Genomic DNA, 17721 nt, shown 5'->3' with positions numbered 1-17721 from the left:
TTAAATTTTATGTCATCTTGTATAACCCGTTTAGTTTATCTTTAATATAATACTGTTAAGGTACGTGTGCAGATATTGATATCAATGCTCTCATCTTATGTTCTTTCTGCGTCGCTCCTTGATTTTTCGTGAAAATTAAGGATTAAGGATCTGTAACCGCATTTTAGACAGACATTTTAGAATAAAAATACAAGACGCTAATAACTGTTAAAGATCATTTTCGTATAAATCAAATTGTTTAAAATATTTATGAGTATTTTGCTATGAATGAATAATTGACATTGACAAACGCATATTTTAGGATATTGGAAAGAAATGATAAAGTGCATGTGATTTTACGCTTATACGTTTTTATTATTACAGTTTAGCTTATGTATCGCATTAAACATAATAATGTAACAGGTTCTACATCGGAGCATCTTCGAAGTACACGATGCCCCGTATCTAATGCGTATTATGGATACCTCATGTGTTATTCATTGCTGCAGTTATTATTGACGATTAATATTTTGTATTTTTTTTCTTTTCGTTATCGATGCGATTCATTTATACGTATCGCCTAATCGTTAATTGGAAAAAAACATTGCACGTACACAGTGTCGTGAGAGACGATTACACATTAATATTTATAACACCTCGGTACTCTCGCGTTATGGGTCGGCTATCTCGGCTATTTTCTCAAAGATACAGACAGGACGCCCTGCGGCGTGAAACTCGAATACCAGCATTGTCGATAATCTTTGCTACAGCTTTAAAAGATGGCTGTTTCGAGATAGCTGCCTCTAAATTGCTATATTTCACATTAATGTGGTAATGCATTGGTAATGGTAACTCCAATAGCAACGTAACATATATATAATATATATTTGTGCGAGTAACATACTGCAGATTTATAGTCGCGATTCTATTTCAACACATTTATGAGTAAGATTTATAACAACCATAATGACTAGGAAACATTGGAAATGTTTTATAATCTATTATGGCAACAATGAGAAGGGGTGAGTAATGCTTGATACACTTATTTGTTTCTTTATTATTCACAAGACTCCTGCGACGCGTGCGTTAATTGCTATTGTTCTATCGAGATTTATTCGGTTAATTACGAGTTTCGTCGACATGTAACGTCAACGCTCCAAGAAACTGTTATCGTATTCATTAACAACACAGACGAAACTTCAAAAAATCATCTCTTCGCCCCTGCACTTGTATCATTAAATCGTTGTTCTTGAAAAAATGTCATACACGAAAGCTAAATGAAGATTCTCGTCGTAATGAATTATCATTTTTCGATCGCATTATGTAATCGAGAAGTCTTAATCGACATTGTGTTTTACTTTGTTACGTTCCACATATCATAATATTCGTATTATCATATCGTAATCGTAATAAAGGTACCATACAAAAGCTTTACAAAACGACGCTGATTTACAGATAGAGCGCGCCGAAAAACAACGCCGCGAGCCCAATACCGGAAATTCGAAAGTAAAATCAACAATCTCACCTGATTGTTCCTCGATACTTATCTGATGTTTCGTATCATACACCGTTTATATGGTAGTACACGTTAGGCAAGAAACAGCATGCTTCAACTTGATTTTCGTTCTTGGAAAGGACGAACTACTCTCTACTTCTACATCTCAACTCGTCGACTACCGCAAAAAAGATTTCCTTGATGATCAATCATGAGCGTCATGATGCTCGATGCTAATCGCACTTTTCCATCCCCTTTAATAAAAGCGGCTTGAATTGTTCGAATCTTCATGAGAATAGAATATCCAAAATCAGCGCAGTCACGCTTCATTCTCTCTTATTTCTTCAGAATCATTGTAACTACTCGCAACGTTTAGAAATGAAATTTCAAGCCGCTATCGATCTTCAGTTCACAAATGATGAGCTCGATCACAACGAGCATCTCAACGTGCATCCAACGATTAACGCTGCATATCATGGGAATAATTACATGTTTGTATTTATAGGTATATATATGCGTCTGCATTTATATATATCCGTCTTTATTAATTTATATATATTTATATTTATATCATTTATATATATACTCTTCATATATATTTATACACGTTCTCGTTAATATTGTACTACACTCCCTCGCGTACTTCCTACAGGCTATAAACTTATACTCTTACGTTTGACTCGTTTAACATTAGAGCTCGTTTGAACTCCGATGATTTAGTAATTAACGATGACAGATAGAACTCGCATTTTATGTGGGTGCGTGTGTATGGATGCGCGCGCGTGCCTATATATTGTGTGTGCGTGTGATTTAATCCTTCCTCGTCGCACTTACTTCCGTACTTACTTATACAGATTTTCCATCGTACGATAAATGTTAACTAGCGCGCACCAATCTACGCGGGCGCGCGCGATTCATTACTCGGACGTTGCTCTATATAATCGTCCTTCTTAGATTTCTTTCTGGCTTTCTGTTCGCTTCCACTACTCGTACAGAATTCATTCCGTTGAGATTCGTTGTCCTCTCAGAGCGATCACTAAAAATATGCTTACGATCTTAAGTACCGTTAAGAGTTTATCATTAAAAAGGAACGCGCCGACTCGCGTGCTGCCGCGTCGCTCGCGATTTCTCCAGCTGTGCTCTGACCGATCTGCGTCCCTCTCGATCTTGCTCTCTGAGATCAGAAGATCGATCTTCAAGGAATCTTTCTTATAAAATCACGTCCAATTGAATCCAATTATTTCATACCGTAACAATTCAGTAAATCTCAATCTCTCGCGATAAAAATTTTACACTGATACTTAGCTTTTGTATTGTTAGTGGAAAATTAAGAATCTGATCGATCTTTGATGTTGTTAAATCTAAACCACGACGTTTCGTAAAAGATATACAAGCTATAGGAAACAACAAACTGTAACAATTGCGACATTATCGAATCTGTCCCAAAATATCCGCTTTTCATCGATATAATCGAGTTTCTACAACTGGGTCAAATTGCGAGAAGACCGCGGCAATTCGGATCATCCCCGAACCGACACACCTTGCATTTTTCCATCTCGTAACTACTGCGAACCGTAGCGAATCATCCCCTTCGTACCGTCATCGTCCATTACGACTCCGTCATTTCTTTTTCGCGGATCGCGATTGAATCCCGCGCGCAGTAATGTCAGGAGTCATCACCGCCGGTATTCAGCCTCGATTCAAGGCTCGTCGAAACGTCGAGCGCCGCGTGAATGTCAGCCGATTCGAGAGTCACGGCAGTTTCCGAACACGTGGCGGCCGACAAGTCGATCGTGGGCCTCGATTCAACCCTTTCTCCCACGTGGGTGGTCCATTCGTGTGGGCATCGAAGCGTCACGTTTCGATTCTCTTCCTTTCTCTCTCTCCTCGGAAGCATGATCGGCGCGATCACAGTGAGGATCATTCCGCTCGAGAAAGCGCGATGATCGCGACCGCCCTTCTCGTCTCGGCGCTCGTCGCACTAATCTACGAATTTGCTTTTTGGATTACACACGTGCTATATATCTTGCATAATTCAACGCTTCGATCGATTATGTTAATTCCATTAGGATTCCTAACGAAACTACGTAAATTAGTTAGACCTGTGTCTTCTCCTGAAGTCTCTTAACTACGCGATGAATATTCTCTCCATGTATCTTATTTCCCTCGGCGCGGATTAAATGACATCAACATCATATCGTACGGTAATATTACTTACGTTGCGTAGCTTAACGATATGATTTAATTTCTGTGTGTAAATTTGGGTATGCGCGCGCGCGCGTGTGTATATATGTGTATACGTGTACGTATACACGTATGCATGTGTGTATGAGTAGATATCGTACAATGTGGCTAGCACGCATTGAAATCAAGGAGGTAACGCACGGTGCTGGGTCGCGACGTATATACTCGTCGCGCCCACACGTCTACTGCTATTATCGTTATTTTTCTTGCCTCAAGTTACCGTCCGAGTTTAACATTAAGTTCGTTACACAGAGATACGTACTGAGTATTTTATTGAGAGACGAGCCGTCGTGTAATCGGGGGTAAATCGAAGATGCGTACTCTATCCTCTATTGGCCTGCCACAGCTCAAGTACGTAAAACCAAGATAAAAGCCGCTGGAAGTACTTTCCGCGCTTTCGTTGTGCACTTAGAAAAGTGAAGACTTTGGTGTTTCAGGCGGCCATAATTTAGTTAACGTTAATCAAGCGCTAACGTATTTGCAAAAGATAGCTTCGAACGAAATGCGAGATAACAAGAAAGTACGATTGTTTCTCGATTTTCTCAGGTGAATCGAGATCTCCACCTTTTCAACACAAGACAATTTGAAATCCTTGATCATTAACGTTGCAGTAGTCGCATGGAGTTTTGCACGACACGTCACTAAGTGAACCGTTCTTACAAATCTTAGTTAAAGTGAAATTCGACCAAGTATCTTTTTTACTATAAGGTTTTTACTACAAGATTAACTAACATTATGAGAGAATAGTCTCAGAGAAGAATTTGATCTGCATCGATCGACAGAGAATTCTTTTCCTATAATTAGCAACGATATCTTCGTTAATCTTAAGACATTATGCATGTAGCAACTCGCGATATATGTAATAACATATATCGATTATATAGATTTAATATACATTTATCTAGCTATGTATACTCTCTAATATTCCTTGGAAGGAAGAAGGTGGGGAAAATGCTAGGGGATCGCAACGACCCCATGCCACTACTGCTGGACTGAAGCAAACGGAAGTAAAGGAAAGGAGGCACTGTGAAGTTCAGCGGTCATCGCCGCCAAGATGATATGTACGTAAAAGATTTCTCCTCGATGTACAGCGACGAATGCTCAGAAAGCACAGTAAAGGGATACGTATATGTGTATATGTATATATAAGAACGTTACGCAATATAGATGCGCGCAAAACACGCGCGCGAATCATAACTTATTGTACGATCCTCTCGCGATAATCGGAGGATCGTCGAGATTGCGGAGAGACTTATGGTGCGTCGGTAAGCTCGCGTTCCCTCGAAAAGAAAGGAGGGACCGCGACCCAACAAGCTGCAGCAAGTCGTTCACAACTGCATCCCGATGCAATGCATAACGATCGATGTCGTGATAAGATATTGCTAATTTACAGCTAAAAAGAGAGATGCATCAACGAGTTTTTGATACGGCGTTGTACATGCGTTGTCGCAGCTCTACGGGGATTATCATCCCTGCGAAAATTATTATCAAGAAAAACTTCCTCTGCTACAATTAATTTTCTTTCTTAATTTTGCAGAGGAATTTCGCACTGCTTGAAAGACTACGGATGCAACCGTAGTACTGTGAAGATCCTGCAAGAACAACGTCGCGACACGTCGCGAAGATAAATGTCAAAGCGGCTGACGTGCGCCGGAGATTAGTAGAAATAAGTGGGATTACACGCTTGGATTCTCATTAACGCGATTTTATGTGAAACATAGTATATGTGTCGTACATATACACACACATACGTATATCACATACGTATATGCGAGATCGCTGAGACCGACTTCACGTGCGGCAGGGGGAAATGTGCGATATTTGTTATTTGATATCGATTACTCGTGGGCGCAGAGATGAATATGCAGCAACACGAAGTATCCTAGAAAGTTGAAGACGCGATATGGTTACCGTGCTAATATGTACGGATATTGCTGGGTGCATTGTTATTTAAGCTACGGTGCGATTGGTGCGTTCGATATGGAAATGAAAATTGGCTGCTGTTCATGACATCACGCGGCCACTGTAACTAAACGCGTGTCACCGGATAACGCTATATGAGATAAGTTATACGATCCAAGCAACGAAACGCCCTACGACGCTGTAGTATCATCATTTAGTCAAGATCGACGCGCAATCGTTCGAGCGATCGCTTTGTGAACAGTTGTGAACGAAGCCTGCAGCTTCCTTTTCGTGCGTATGTCACATTAAAACGATATCTTCGAAAGTGTACTGCAAGCAGTAAAGAATTAAAACATTTGCATTAAATTAGTACTTTCAACGTCGTTAAATCGTTAACGCTTTCAATGATTAAATCAGAAAATGTTGAAAGCTATTGAAAGAGGAGAGGACACTAATAATATAATTGTTTGATGTAAAAATTTTCTGGAAAAACGATCAGTCGAACAAAATGCGCGTGTGAAGTTCTTTTTCCTACAGACAATCCCGCGAATCACAGTCACAAGGATTCCTCCGAAGCGAATCCTAATTCTATCCGTTCTACCGACTGCAGTCGACGTCGATGATTTTGACTAGGCTGAGACACGTGGCCACGCGTGCCCCTTCTAGTTTCTAATTTATCTAGTGCTTAGACTCGCACCCCTGAGATATTCTTCACCTATAACCGCCTCTACGCACCTAGTGCTGATCGATTGACCTCCGCGCAATGGTGTGATTTATGATTATTTGATTGCTCTCCTCCGTACTGTGGCGTCAGCTCTGAACACAGAATCGGAGATCAGTTTTAAGTACATGAATTATTATCTTGCGATCTTTGCGTTCTTATTTAATCGCACAAATCTCTTTTCTTACCATAAAGTTCGCTAAACTTAAGATAATTTTTCTAGCATGAAGAAAAATTGAAAGAAATAATTTCAGTGATGTGACATCTAGATACTTTCAAGAATACAATTATGGAAATATAATTGTATCGAATATTTGAAAGATTGTGCATTAAAGAAGTGAACAATGCTGTTTTACTTATACACGATGAGATCTGCTGCTGGAAACAGTCGGTTCGCAACGCATGGAAGACAGTTGCAGAATTAAAATCCGTTCGCGATTATCATCCCCGCGAAAATTATTACATATTACATAAGTACTTATTTATGTAAGGTATTCGTCGATTCCGAAGATTCGCGTGGATGTTGCAATGAATGTAAGGTTGGACGGTGCGTTCCTCCGCCGCGATGAATATCAATGAAGAAACAGCGTGCCCGGTGCGAATGTACAAATGCAATGAGATCACGGTTTATAAAAAGTACAAACAATAGATCACGCGATAGAGTGCAATTGCTCGCTCAAAATGCCGTGTGTGTATCTATCTGGTCGTCGCAAATTGATCAGTGTCGTCGTGACTTACGAGAGAATTATCATTATTAACTTTTTAATCGTGTCGCGAGCAACGTGATACACGAAGGACACTTTAGTGTCAAGGCACATGAAAATCAAACCGTCAATTATTTATTATCTGTGCAGCCGAAGAACCGCGAAAGTTAGATGTGGCAAAATCGTTACGATATATATAAGATACCTGCTTCGCGCAGAGAACAATTTTTCTCAAACAAGGTTTTATACTTTCAAATAAATTTGCACTTCGCCCTCTTTCTCGGTCATGAATCGAGTTTTCACATCCTCTTCTTTATTTCTGTCAATTGATTACACATCGATCGATATTTGTGAATTGCGGACATTTATCGCGTCTAGCGACCGATCGCGTCAGCGGAGTGTAGATTCTCGGCTCTTATCGCGTTTTCTAACGTGACTCTTCCTTCTTTCAGAGCTGAGGCCACGGCCGTTTATCTATCCTGATCTCTCTCCGTTAGTCCTAATACGTGAAGTTAAGTCCGATCATCTCCGATGAGTAAACTACTCCTCTCCGTGCTGCGCTCCGCATAGTCTCAGCTACATTTAACTAATACTTCGCCGGTGCTACGTTCCGCTTGTGTTTGCACATATGTATGCGTATATGTATATATTTGCAGATCTATGTACCGGGATTATCCTGTTCCGCGTTGCATGCGATCGCATGTCGAAGTATCAACGCCCGTTCCCGTCATGAAGCGTTCGCAAATTACTTTTCGACTGATCCTTCCGTTCCTCGCGCAAAGATCCATGACTTATGCCACCACTTACATAGCTCCATAATGCTAAGCTCCAACGACCGAGTTTTCGTGAATTTTCCACCTATAGCGCGGTCGTACGTGCAGCATCAACGACAACTCGCGCTGTGCGAAAATTTAAGAAAAGGGAGTGCCGTCGCTCTCGGAACACACGACGAACTTTCATCGGAAAATCCACGCGCGAGACATCCTCGCGAGAAACTCTAGAGTGCCGCGCGAATTAACGCCACCAATGTATCCGATCGCCGGACATGTTGGTCGGTTAACTGATCGATTAATTCGCGCGACATATCATCGGTGTAATGAACTCGCGTATGCGGATGTCAAAGGCTCGATGTCTCGCCCGTTGTACCGTGAAACCTCGTCCAACTCTGGTTACCTTAACAACTACTTGTGCGCTTAAAAGTAGAGACAACAACTACACATTCGTCTTTCCGACCTGTTAAGTCCAGGATGAAACCAAACGACCGCTTGCAGTATAGTAACTGCCGCTCGGTTAGCCAAATGTTCAGAATAATGCCCGAGTCTCCTCTTTAGTTTTTGCCGTCATCGATCATCTCGAATGACGTTATAGGCGTACGAATATATTTTTACAAACACTGCGAGATCGCCCGAAAGACGCCCGTTGCCTGCCTTAATTTCCATCTCGCAATGCCTTTTCCCTTATAATGACAATATGACACACGACGATCCAAACGTTAAGCCTAAAAGTGGGTGCTCGAAGTAAAACCGGTTGAGGAGATGCCTGGGGCCTACGGAGCTTAGACTCTTGCTTTGATATGCGTGAAAAGCGCGCTTACGTGATGATTACGCAAATGTATTCGTTGGATATCGCGGTAGCAATTCAACAGACACCAAGCTGATATCAAATAAGTTGCCACTTTCGCTACTGAATCTGCCTAACTTTTATTTCGCTGGCCAATACACGGATTACATAGAACCTACTTTACTCTTCACGTATACACACGCACACGACCACGATTCTCTCAATATACAGGACCTATCTCGCTACCTTACACGTTAACTTATCAAAACGATGAACGCGGCATTCTTCATCTTCAAGCTTTCCCTCAAACGTACTTAAGCATACATAATCATTGCCAGCTCGTTCCCTCGCTTCATTCGAAGCGAGAGCGAGAGCTCTCGTTCCCAGATAATTTTCGATTACTATTCGTGGGGTTGTGGTGCGGTTCGCGTGGCATGCAGTTCCGCGAGGGTTTCCTACGACAATCTGCAAATATATAGATATCTACACGCTCCGCGTCAGCTTCCGCACGATCGGCGCATCGGGTGAGACAAGTTCGAATTTCAGTCGTGGAACATGCTTAGGGACCTCCGAAGGATCTCGTGAGTTCGTGTCATCGTAGCCGACGTATTATCATTAGCTACCTCGCCACGAGAGCGTTCGATGTCTACGCTCTCGCTACGTCGGCCGTATCTTGTGCTCTACATGTCTCCAAAGATGCCTGCGAAGGTCTTTCGCAGATTCTTCATCGTATCCTCGCTGTCCTCGCCCGGGGCATGCGATTGGCTGCCTTGTCGATGGAACGGCATCCTGGACGTCGGCGGTTCTTCGGAGCGGCGACTGACGGACGGCGCGCTACTCACGGTGCTCGATTGAGAAGCTGCAAGAATTGAGAACATGGATTATTAAATTGAACAGAACCGTTTGAATTATAATTTGTGACAAGTATCAGCAGACAAAGTATAGCAAGTGTTAATTGTTCTCCGATTTTTTCTCACTACAAATTTCAATTTTTTTCACGCATACAAGTAATATGTCTATACGTACCTTGAGAGTCACGTCGCTGCAATTGCTGATGACTGTCCGAAGCGGTGACATCGCTCTGCATCGGTGCAGTGGAACCCACGGAACCTAAGCTCCCTATACTGGCCATGGAGCCCATGCTTCCGTGGGATCCCAAGGCTGCTGTTGCAGGTGTAGTTCGATCTTCTACCGGGCTGCCTACCTGACTAGAGCCCGACATCGAGCCTCGCGAGGCGGTCTTCGTCAACATACTCGGGGGCCGGCAGTAAACCTGACGATCGTAGATTATAATTTAGACGCAATGAAGAATGATCGCGGAGGAAGGAATTTTGCGGATCGGTAGTAACGGTCGCGTAATCGGTCGCGTAATTTGCGCACACCTGCATCTTCGAGGTGACCAAGTCCGCGATGTGACGTCGATCCTCCTCCTGAGAGTCACCCATTAAAGATAGCGCGCTGTCGTTCACTTCGATTATGTGCTCGCGGCCATCCTTGCCCACCAGCAGTTCGATCGCGCAGATATCCAGTCCTCCGAATAATTGCGACACTTGGTCGACCCATGTGCGATGTCGCTCGCTCACGGTGAGCTGCTCCAGCATAGCCGAGCCGGTGTTTGACTTCCAGCTGCCGCTTATACTTTTCCGCCTGCGGGCATTGGACCAGTAGTTATTACAATCACTTGTTCGATATTCATTCAACGCGACTAAGCTGTAGGCAGCGTAATTTAAACTACATATTGCTGCTTTCCGACATATCAATGTTGGAAAATAACGAGAAACGTTCAAATAATAAATAATAAAATGATATTGAATTTTTCTAGATTTTTTTATCGAGAAGTTAGTTTTCAGTTTAACTAGATTCATTATAATCATTATCATTAGCTGAATTGTTAATTACATTGGCTTCTTGAAGCTTAAAGAGTTGAAATTATCTTAAAAGTCAAAGAGCACACTTTATTCTTGAATATTTTATGCCACTTCATTCAGACTGTTATGAACTTTTGTAATTCTCAGCATTTAAGATATATCAACTCTGTTTAATTATACGGCATTAATTGTTACGAACTTTGACGACTTACATGAAACCTTTGTAATTATTTCCGATTTTTTGCACGTGTACGTCGTACTTGGTGTCGATGTAAGGTTCCGCAGTGCAATAAGTGTTCGCCATGGCAGCCAGTGAAGCGAGATCTAGAAATTCTTGATTTGTTTCTGCACGGGCCTTGCCGGTTCCGCCGTGGGCGTGGCCCAGTTTCACCACGACGGGATATCGAGATGCGCTTACCTGCAATCGGAATTGATCAATGAATCGTTAGAGAATAATTGGCATGCATGCATCCTGTCAATAAGTATCTTTCTCGCGGATGCCACTTTAAATGTTCAATTAACGATGCAATTTCAGATCGCGCGACGTATACCATCACTAATTTATGTATGACTAACTAAAAGCATGAACGAAAATGACACACACACACGCACACATCATATATAGATTGTTAGAATCTTAAAAATATATTTTTGGATATATATACGCATATAGATTGCACAAGCAACATATCATTTAAATGCGATATTTTATAATAATTTTAAATGATATACGATTCTCTAAATATGAAATAATTTATATGTAATATCTGACATTGTTTATAATATTGTTCACCGCATATTAAAAACTGGCATTGTTATGTTTTATAGTATTATTTGATATAAATTTAATATAATTATTTTCTTAAGAAAGAGATCTTATTTCGCTTCATGTGTTTTCGTTATAGTCATCAACAAGTTTCACTTCATTCCACAGTAATCGAATTAAAGAAGGAAAAAGTCGATATAAGAGGTAAATGCTTCTCCGAGTATCCCGTTACCGTATAGATAACCATGGAATTTCTTGGTGATAGAAGCAGGTCATAAACGCGAGAGCGCTTAAGTGCTGCTTCGTGATCGGATTCGTATAAAATTTATTAGATTCTTCATTTGTCTCCATACTGTCTTTATCAACTTTTTTTAGATATTTTCCATTACCTTCCATGTATCTAATTAATTATCATCTCCCATTCCTCATTGAGTTACTACAAAGATGTAAACATAAATTTAATTCGTTAAGCCGAAGCAATAAAGATAATCAAATTTTAACATGTAATATACACGGGAAAGTTTCTTACACTATTATACTATATTATCATATTATATTGTCACACACAGAGATATTTTATATCGATTTAGAGACAATTATAAAGGAAGATGTATGTATGTGTGTATATGAATGCATTTCAGTCTATCCAAAATCGTACGTGTAATTGGAAATTAAAATGCAGGAATTAGATCGCTAGCGCATCATTGTGTATTCTGCAACGGATAATTCATTTTGGTCCACCTTGCTCAGATTAGTCACCATTTCGTGCGAGTAATAGTTTTTTGCCGCTGCGGAAATGCAGATTCATTGCTAAAACGGCGCGTGCTACGCCATTAATATGCTGTTTGCAAACAGCATGGACGTAAAAAAGGAAGTGGCTGCTTAGTATCTTGTCCCCATGTCAGTTGAGCAGCTGTATCCGGGCTCGATCTCCGGCGATGTACTGCGATATCATACGGCATGATATAAGAGTGCTCAATCTGCTCGTGTCAGCATACATGTGTTCGTGTCGGCACGTGGGTGTTAAAGAATTGTCTTCTTTGAGCACCGCTGAGTACGCAAATTGACGTTCGCGTTGGAAAAAAAGACGATAAACAGCTGAGATCACGATTGCGAAAAACAGGTAGAGAGCTTTGCTATAATAAGAACAGTTGTTAAAAGTCAAGACATCATGGTTTATTCAAATATCATGATGTTATATCGTGTCTCGATATCAACATAAAATTTGTCAAAAAATATCAAAAAGGTTCGTCTTCATATTAATTCTTGAGAAAGAAAATGTTATAGCGATTGACGACAGCAAGAGAGGGTTGAACGAATATTTAAAGATAACACATATACGATTTCTCGATCTCACACGAAGATAATAAAAAACGAATAATATGAAAAGTGAGACCGAAAGTGGAAAGATGTTTCTAATTGAAGATCTATTTCACAAGAAATAGCAAAGAGATCTCAGAGCAGACGTATCTCCAGGCAACGAATATGAAGTACGATAAGTAAAGCTCTCACTGTGGCAGAGAACAAGATAGGAGAGAGGGAGTACTAGACGTCCAGAGAGTATGGATGATATTCATAGCTAGAATTTAAAGCAAGCGTAGATGTGACGTAGACTTGAGACAGGCTTTACTAGCATAATGAGGTTTCAAGTTGGTCTTCCAGGTATCACTTTAAATCGTTTCTTTTCCACATGTAGTCTTTCTTGATACAAGATCGCTACGTACACTTTCATAATGGTATCTCTTTTGAAGCTAACATAAAAGCAGAGATGAGCAGAGCTTAAATGTCAAAAGCTTGATCAGGTACGCGCTTGTTCGCGACTATGAAATTGGGTATGATTTAAGGCCCATCTTTAGAAGTGAGGTGACCTTCATGAATCATACTGTCGAGCTTGTCTCGACACTGAATACGTTTGTGTGAAAGAGGCAAGGAAATCTTGAGAAAGGTAGAGCCATGTGTATATCTTCCAAAAAACGAGCCAACGATGGAGGAATCCATGTATCAATCATGAATTGGAGCAATCTCAACAGAAGAAAAAGAAGAGATATTTCATAAAAAGCTGTCCGATTTTTAGAAGATATTCTTTTTTTAAATATTATATATTTTATTTTTAAAGAGAAGCATTGAAAAGTCGAGACTTTTTATTAGAATTATTAATATTATTTCGATGCAACGAATCTCAATCTCCAACAATAAATCAGATTTCTATGTACTTTTCTCTTCTGCAAATCTCTTCAATAGTAAAAGATAAACGGAGCAATCACAGCCGCATCAATTGGAAGACAAAGATAAATCTGGATAGATAGAGAACGCATTTCAGAAAGACGGGGAGCGGGAAGGCCAGAAGATTTGTGACTGCGAGAAGGTGAAGGAGGAGATGGTGGAGAAAGAGGAGAAGGAAGAAGAGGAGGTGAGCGCAATCCGGAGAGATCAGAGAACATCAGACGAGGATGGTCGTACCTTGTCGATGGAGTTACGGAGGGAAGGAGCGAGGGAGACGGAACGTGTCGGCATCAAAGATCAAGAGAGAGAAAGAGAGAGATACGGAGGGAGAGAGAACGAGCGATGGTGAACGAGCGTGTCCAGTGGAGAGGGAAGGAGCTAAAGAGAGACCACGAGGTAGATAGACGGAGAAAGCACGGAGGTAGAGAGAAAGAGAGAGAGGGACAGAGAGCACGAGCCAGGAACGACGCGTCCGTGCGAGCAAGAACGTAGGAAGGAACGAGAGCCTCAGCGTGTCGCCCGCGCTTGCATTGCTTTTCGAAGCTCGCGCGCGATCGGTCGGTCGCGACGTGCGTGCGTACGCGCGCGTGGTCCAGCTCGTGAGACACCGTACACGTGAGAGAGGATCCCTCTGCGCTCGCTCGCTCGCTCGCTCGTTCGTTCTCTCTCTCTCTCTGTCCATCTCGCTCACGCACGTTCGATGATAACTTGCAACGAGGATCCTTCTTCTTGCGCGCGAGAAAGCGACCGGCTCCTCGAGATCGAGTACCCGCGGCAAAGCGCGAGTGCAGTTTCCACGTGACGATTAGTCTTGCAGTCCCGATCGGGAATTGCTATGCTCGCGAAGCTGTGAGATCTCGAACGCGGAGAAGAGACAGCGGCGAAAGGCGGAAGAAACTGTGCGGAAAGTATCTATACGAGCGGAAGGATCAAGAGAGAAGGGGTCATCGGAGAAAGGTAATCTGCGTATCGCATTGTCGGATCTCCATCGACTACGAGTATGCTTTTGCAGTGCAGTCGTCTCTGTGCAACTTCCGGACGAGTGCATCGCACACGATAAGGGAAAATTGTCCTGCTGGAGTTCAGTTTGCACAATCGCCCATACAATCAGATTATAGCTAGATTTAAAGGATATTGATTCAAAATTCATATCTTTCTGTGAACTAGTATTTGTAGAAAATGCAAATACTTGAAGGATCGTAATATACAAGAATTTTGGAAAACGTTGCTTTGCGAAAACGCATATGTTAATATGTATTTAAAAATTTCAAAGAAAAATATTTTCAAGTATTGGTAATAGATTAGATTTTTTTAAAAGCAGATGTTTCTTTTAGCAAATTTAATTTCGAAAATGTATGAATAAGTGAAATTTTATGATATCTTGATTTTAAGAAATACTTTATCCAGGTGGTACTTAGAAATTAGTTTTTATCAGAATAAAGAATTTCGATATAAATAAGACAGATTATATGAAATGTACGTATCAAATGATTGATAGAAGTATACGGCGGCATCCAACCAGGTTGGGTAAACAGAACGGCTAAGTGTGTGTGGCCAAACGAGTCAAACTTATGAATGTTGGTCCATAAAGGGTTGAAGCGCTACTCCTATACGATAAATAGTATCCCGTAGAGAATCCATGTAATAAGCACAGGAAGACATTGAATATGAATATCACAGTGATCTCTCGATGTATATATAGATATTCAAAAACAACATAATTTTTAATAAGAATATTGAAAGAAATTTTCAACGGTACCATCGACGTTACGTTACTCGTATTTTTTTTTCAGTATGTCAGTCACGATGAGAGTCGTGAAAATAATTTTGGGGCAAACTTTCTGATGCGGCCATTCAATTTTAATTTATAGAGTGGATCTTATCTCAGGACGGGTTGCGTGAAGAAACGCGTAACGACGTGCGGAGAAAATATTTCAGCCGGTGTGCGTGCGTGCGCCGGCGCGATGTTCTTCTAAAATAAAATCCTCGTCATTTAATTTAGGATCTGTTTTGGGATCGCACGGCGTATCTGCCGCGCGCGACCCGTAAATAATGACGTCATCTGCAATTACAATTCGCGGCGACACGTATATCCATCGCGCGAGTGACGATTAACGCGACGCCTTGGCGTGTCTAGCCGTAGCTTACGGCCGACGATGAATACCTACGCGGGGATCGTTTTCCGCCAATTGATAATACTGGAAGAGACGATTAAACGAGCCTTAGCGAGTGCGTGAGACGATGGAGAAACCTCGTGCGACCAGCATGATGCGATGCGTCGTTATAACTTTTCTGCTCGCGCGCGATATAACGACTTTTGACGTTGATGAACGATTATCAGCATGACTATCGCAGGCATTATGAATACGAAATCTTTCTTCGAAAGATTAAAATCATCATGTGCTAATAATTGGCTCGTGCCGAAAGGTACAAGGCGCTTGTTGCGGAAATTGCGATGTCTGTTATATCGCGCAATTACTCCACTCGCTTGTGTGATAAACCAGAACTGAATTGTTCGCCGCTGATGACGCTGTCGATTTACGCCTAATTTTAGCCCGCTTCCAGGAAAAGCAATTTCAATAAACGGAACGTGTAGGAAAATACGAGAGCGGCACGCTCGTGACCGCCTCTACGAGCTAGTCCTGCTCCTAAGTACACATGTACCTCTCTGCTCACACGAGTTAACGATCGATTCTCCCACGTGAGTCGTAGGTGACTATTTTCCTGGCAACGGTTCCAACCGACACAACATCCGAAATAACGTGTCGTCGTTGAGCATTCCGTGTCGCACGAAGCGCAATAAAAGAAAATTGTTTAACCGCCGGAGAGAGACTGGGCGCGCTCGCGAACGCGTTTTATCTGAAATCTGCCATCACAGGAAGAATTTTAATCACGAAAACCTCGAGGGTGTACGCTTCTTTAATTTAATTTACCTTACCAAGAGATTTATCTCTCACGAATAACTTTTCAACGATTAAATTTTATTTTATGGAATTATAATTATTATTTTTCACGCCGATTATAATTCAGTGTGAAGCTTTAGACATACAATTATCCTTCGCAACACTGGATCTTTTTTAAGAGAGCTAGCGTTTTTTCTTCGACGGTGACGCGTGGAGATATATATTCTCAGGTGCTCGGCATGACACACTGACATATCGGAGGCCTTCGCACATCCCAGCAGCAAGGCAACAAGTGCATCGCGCGTTAATACGCACTGGAGACTGCTCGTGAAGCGAGCGATCGAGACTCGCCTTCGGATGCGGGTTAAATAATTGCCACTTCTCATTGCACCGGCGATCGCGGCGATCCCGTCGAATCTCGGCGATTTTTGCGGCGCGACCGGCTCATTGTGCGATTACACGAGGAGGATTATAATTCATCGTCGTACACACAGGCGTAATGCGCGCGCCGTATCGCCGCGCGTGTAATATTACGTTTATTACTCGTTACTTCAATATACATCGATTCGCGTGGCGCCAACAAGCCGGCCACGCGTGTTCGGCGCGTTCGTAGGTACCATTTTGCTTTACGCGCGTTTTATTCCCTTTCAAGGGATACGCGTAAATGCGTGGTCAGTCTTTCTCTTTCTCTCTTGTCCGGCCAGATTAGAATCGCCGTATCGGGTATTTATAGCTACGGCGATTCGCGATCGCGCAGGTACGAGCGCGCGAGGAATGCACTTCGGCAATCATTCCAAACCTGCAATCGTCAATAGCATAACCGACGAAATATTTCGAGGCAGAGCTCAGTTCGCCTTCGGCGCGAGCGCAAAATTTCATGTCACTCTTTTTAACGACTTGGTCATCGATTTTCGATAACTCTTGATGTTTATGTTCGCGTTTTCTTCGGGGGTTTCGTAAGCTTTTATCATTTCGTGCTTATATTTCATGCGACTCAATTATTATCCCCTCGTTTTTCCCCCTTCTCCTTTCTTTTCTTGTTCTACTTACTAACCCGTTTACACTGCACAAGATTGTTAGACGACGTTCTATATTTATACAAACTATTTTTACACCTAACTTGCTGTGCAAGCGGCGCAAAGTGCCTCTCTATCACAATACGGCTCATTCTTCGATGCAAACGCGTGCACGAATCGTCTGATAAATCACGCTCGTCGGAAATTGGCTTGCGTCCAATACCCGACAACGGAATCGGCCTGAGATTGAGACGCCGCGTCTAGTTGAAATACCTGCAACGGTGGGTACTCGACATGCATTCAATTTTAGTGACGTTCAGTCCATCAGCACGATTAATCA

The 17721-nt window shown here is 41.9% G+C and overlaps 2 protein-coding genes across 3 annotated transcripts in view; one reads left to right on the top strand and one right to left on the bottom strand.

Annotated features, from left to right (window-relative positions):
- The window catches only part of LOC105278599 (metalloproteinase inhibitor 3), an 81812-nt gene that overhangs the window by 41279 nt on the left and 22812 nt on the right, over positions 1-17721 (top strand). The window contains exon 1 of one of the 2 annotated variants that reach the window (XM_020031326.2): positions 13344-14419. The exons of the other annotated variant lie outside the window; for it this stretch is intronic. The gene's annotated coding sequence lies outside the window, so the exon portion shown is untranslated. Of the gene's footprint in view, positions 1-13343; positions 14420-17721 lie in introns of those variants that run through there. 2 annotated transcript variants of the gene reach the window in all.
- LOC105278615 (synapsin) overlaps positions 334-17721 on the bottom strand; it is a gene marked incomplete at its 5' end in the record, with an annotated part of 44624 nt that continues 27236 nt past the window's right edge. The window contains 4 exons of the mRNA XM_026969265.1: positions 334-9464; positions 9632-9878; positions 9988-10252; positions 10686-10891. Coding sequence (XP_026825066.1) covers positions 9286-9464; positions 9632-9878; positions 9988-10252; positions 10686-10891 — 897 coding nt within the window. The remainder of the gene's footprint in view (positions 9465-9631; positions 9879-9987; positions 10253-10685; positions 10892-17721) is intronic.

Source organism: Ooceraea biroi, chromosome 4 (assembly GCF_003672135.1).
Source record: "Ooceraea biroi isolate clonal line C1 chromosome 4, Obir_v5.4, whole genome shotgun sequence".
In the NCBI taxonomy this organism is placed as follows: Eukaryota; Metazoa; Arthropoda; class Insecta; order Hymenoptera; family Formicidae; genus Ooceraea; species Ooceraea biroi.
Note: the sequence above shows the minus strand (reverse complement) of the source record. Positions and strands in the feature narration are given on the sequence as shown.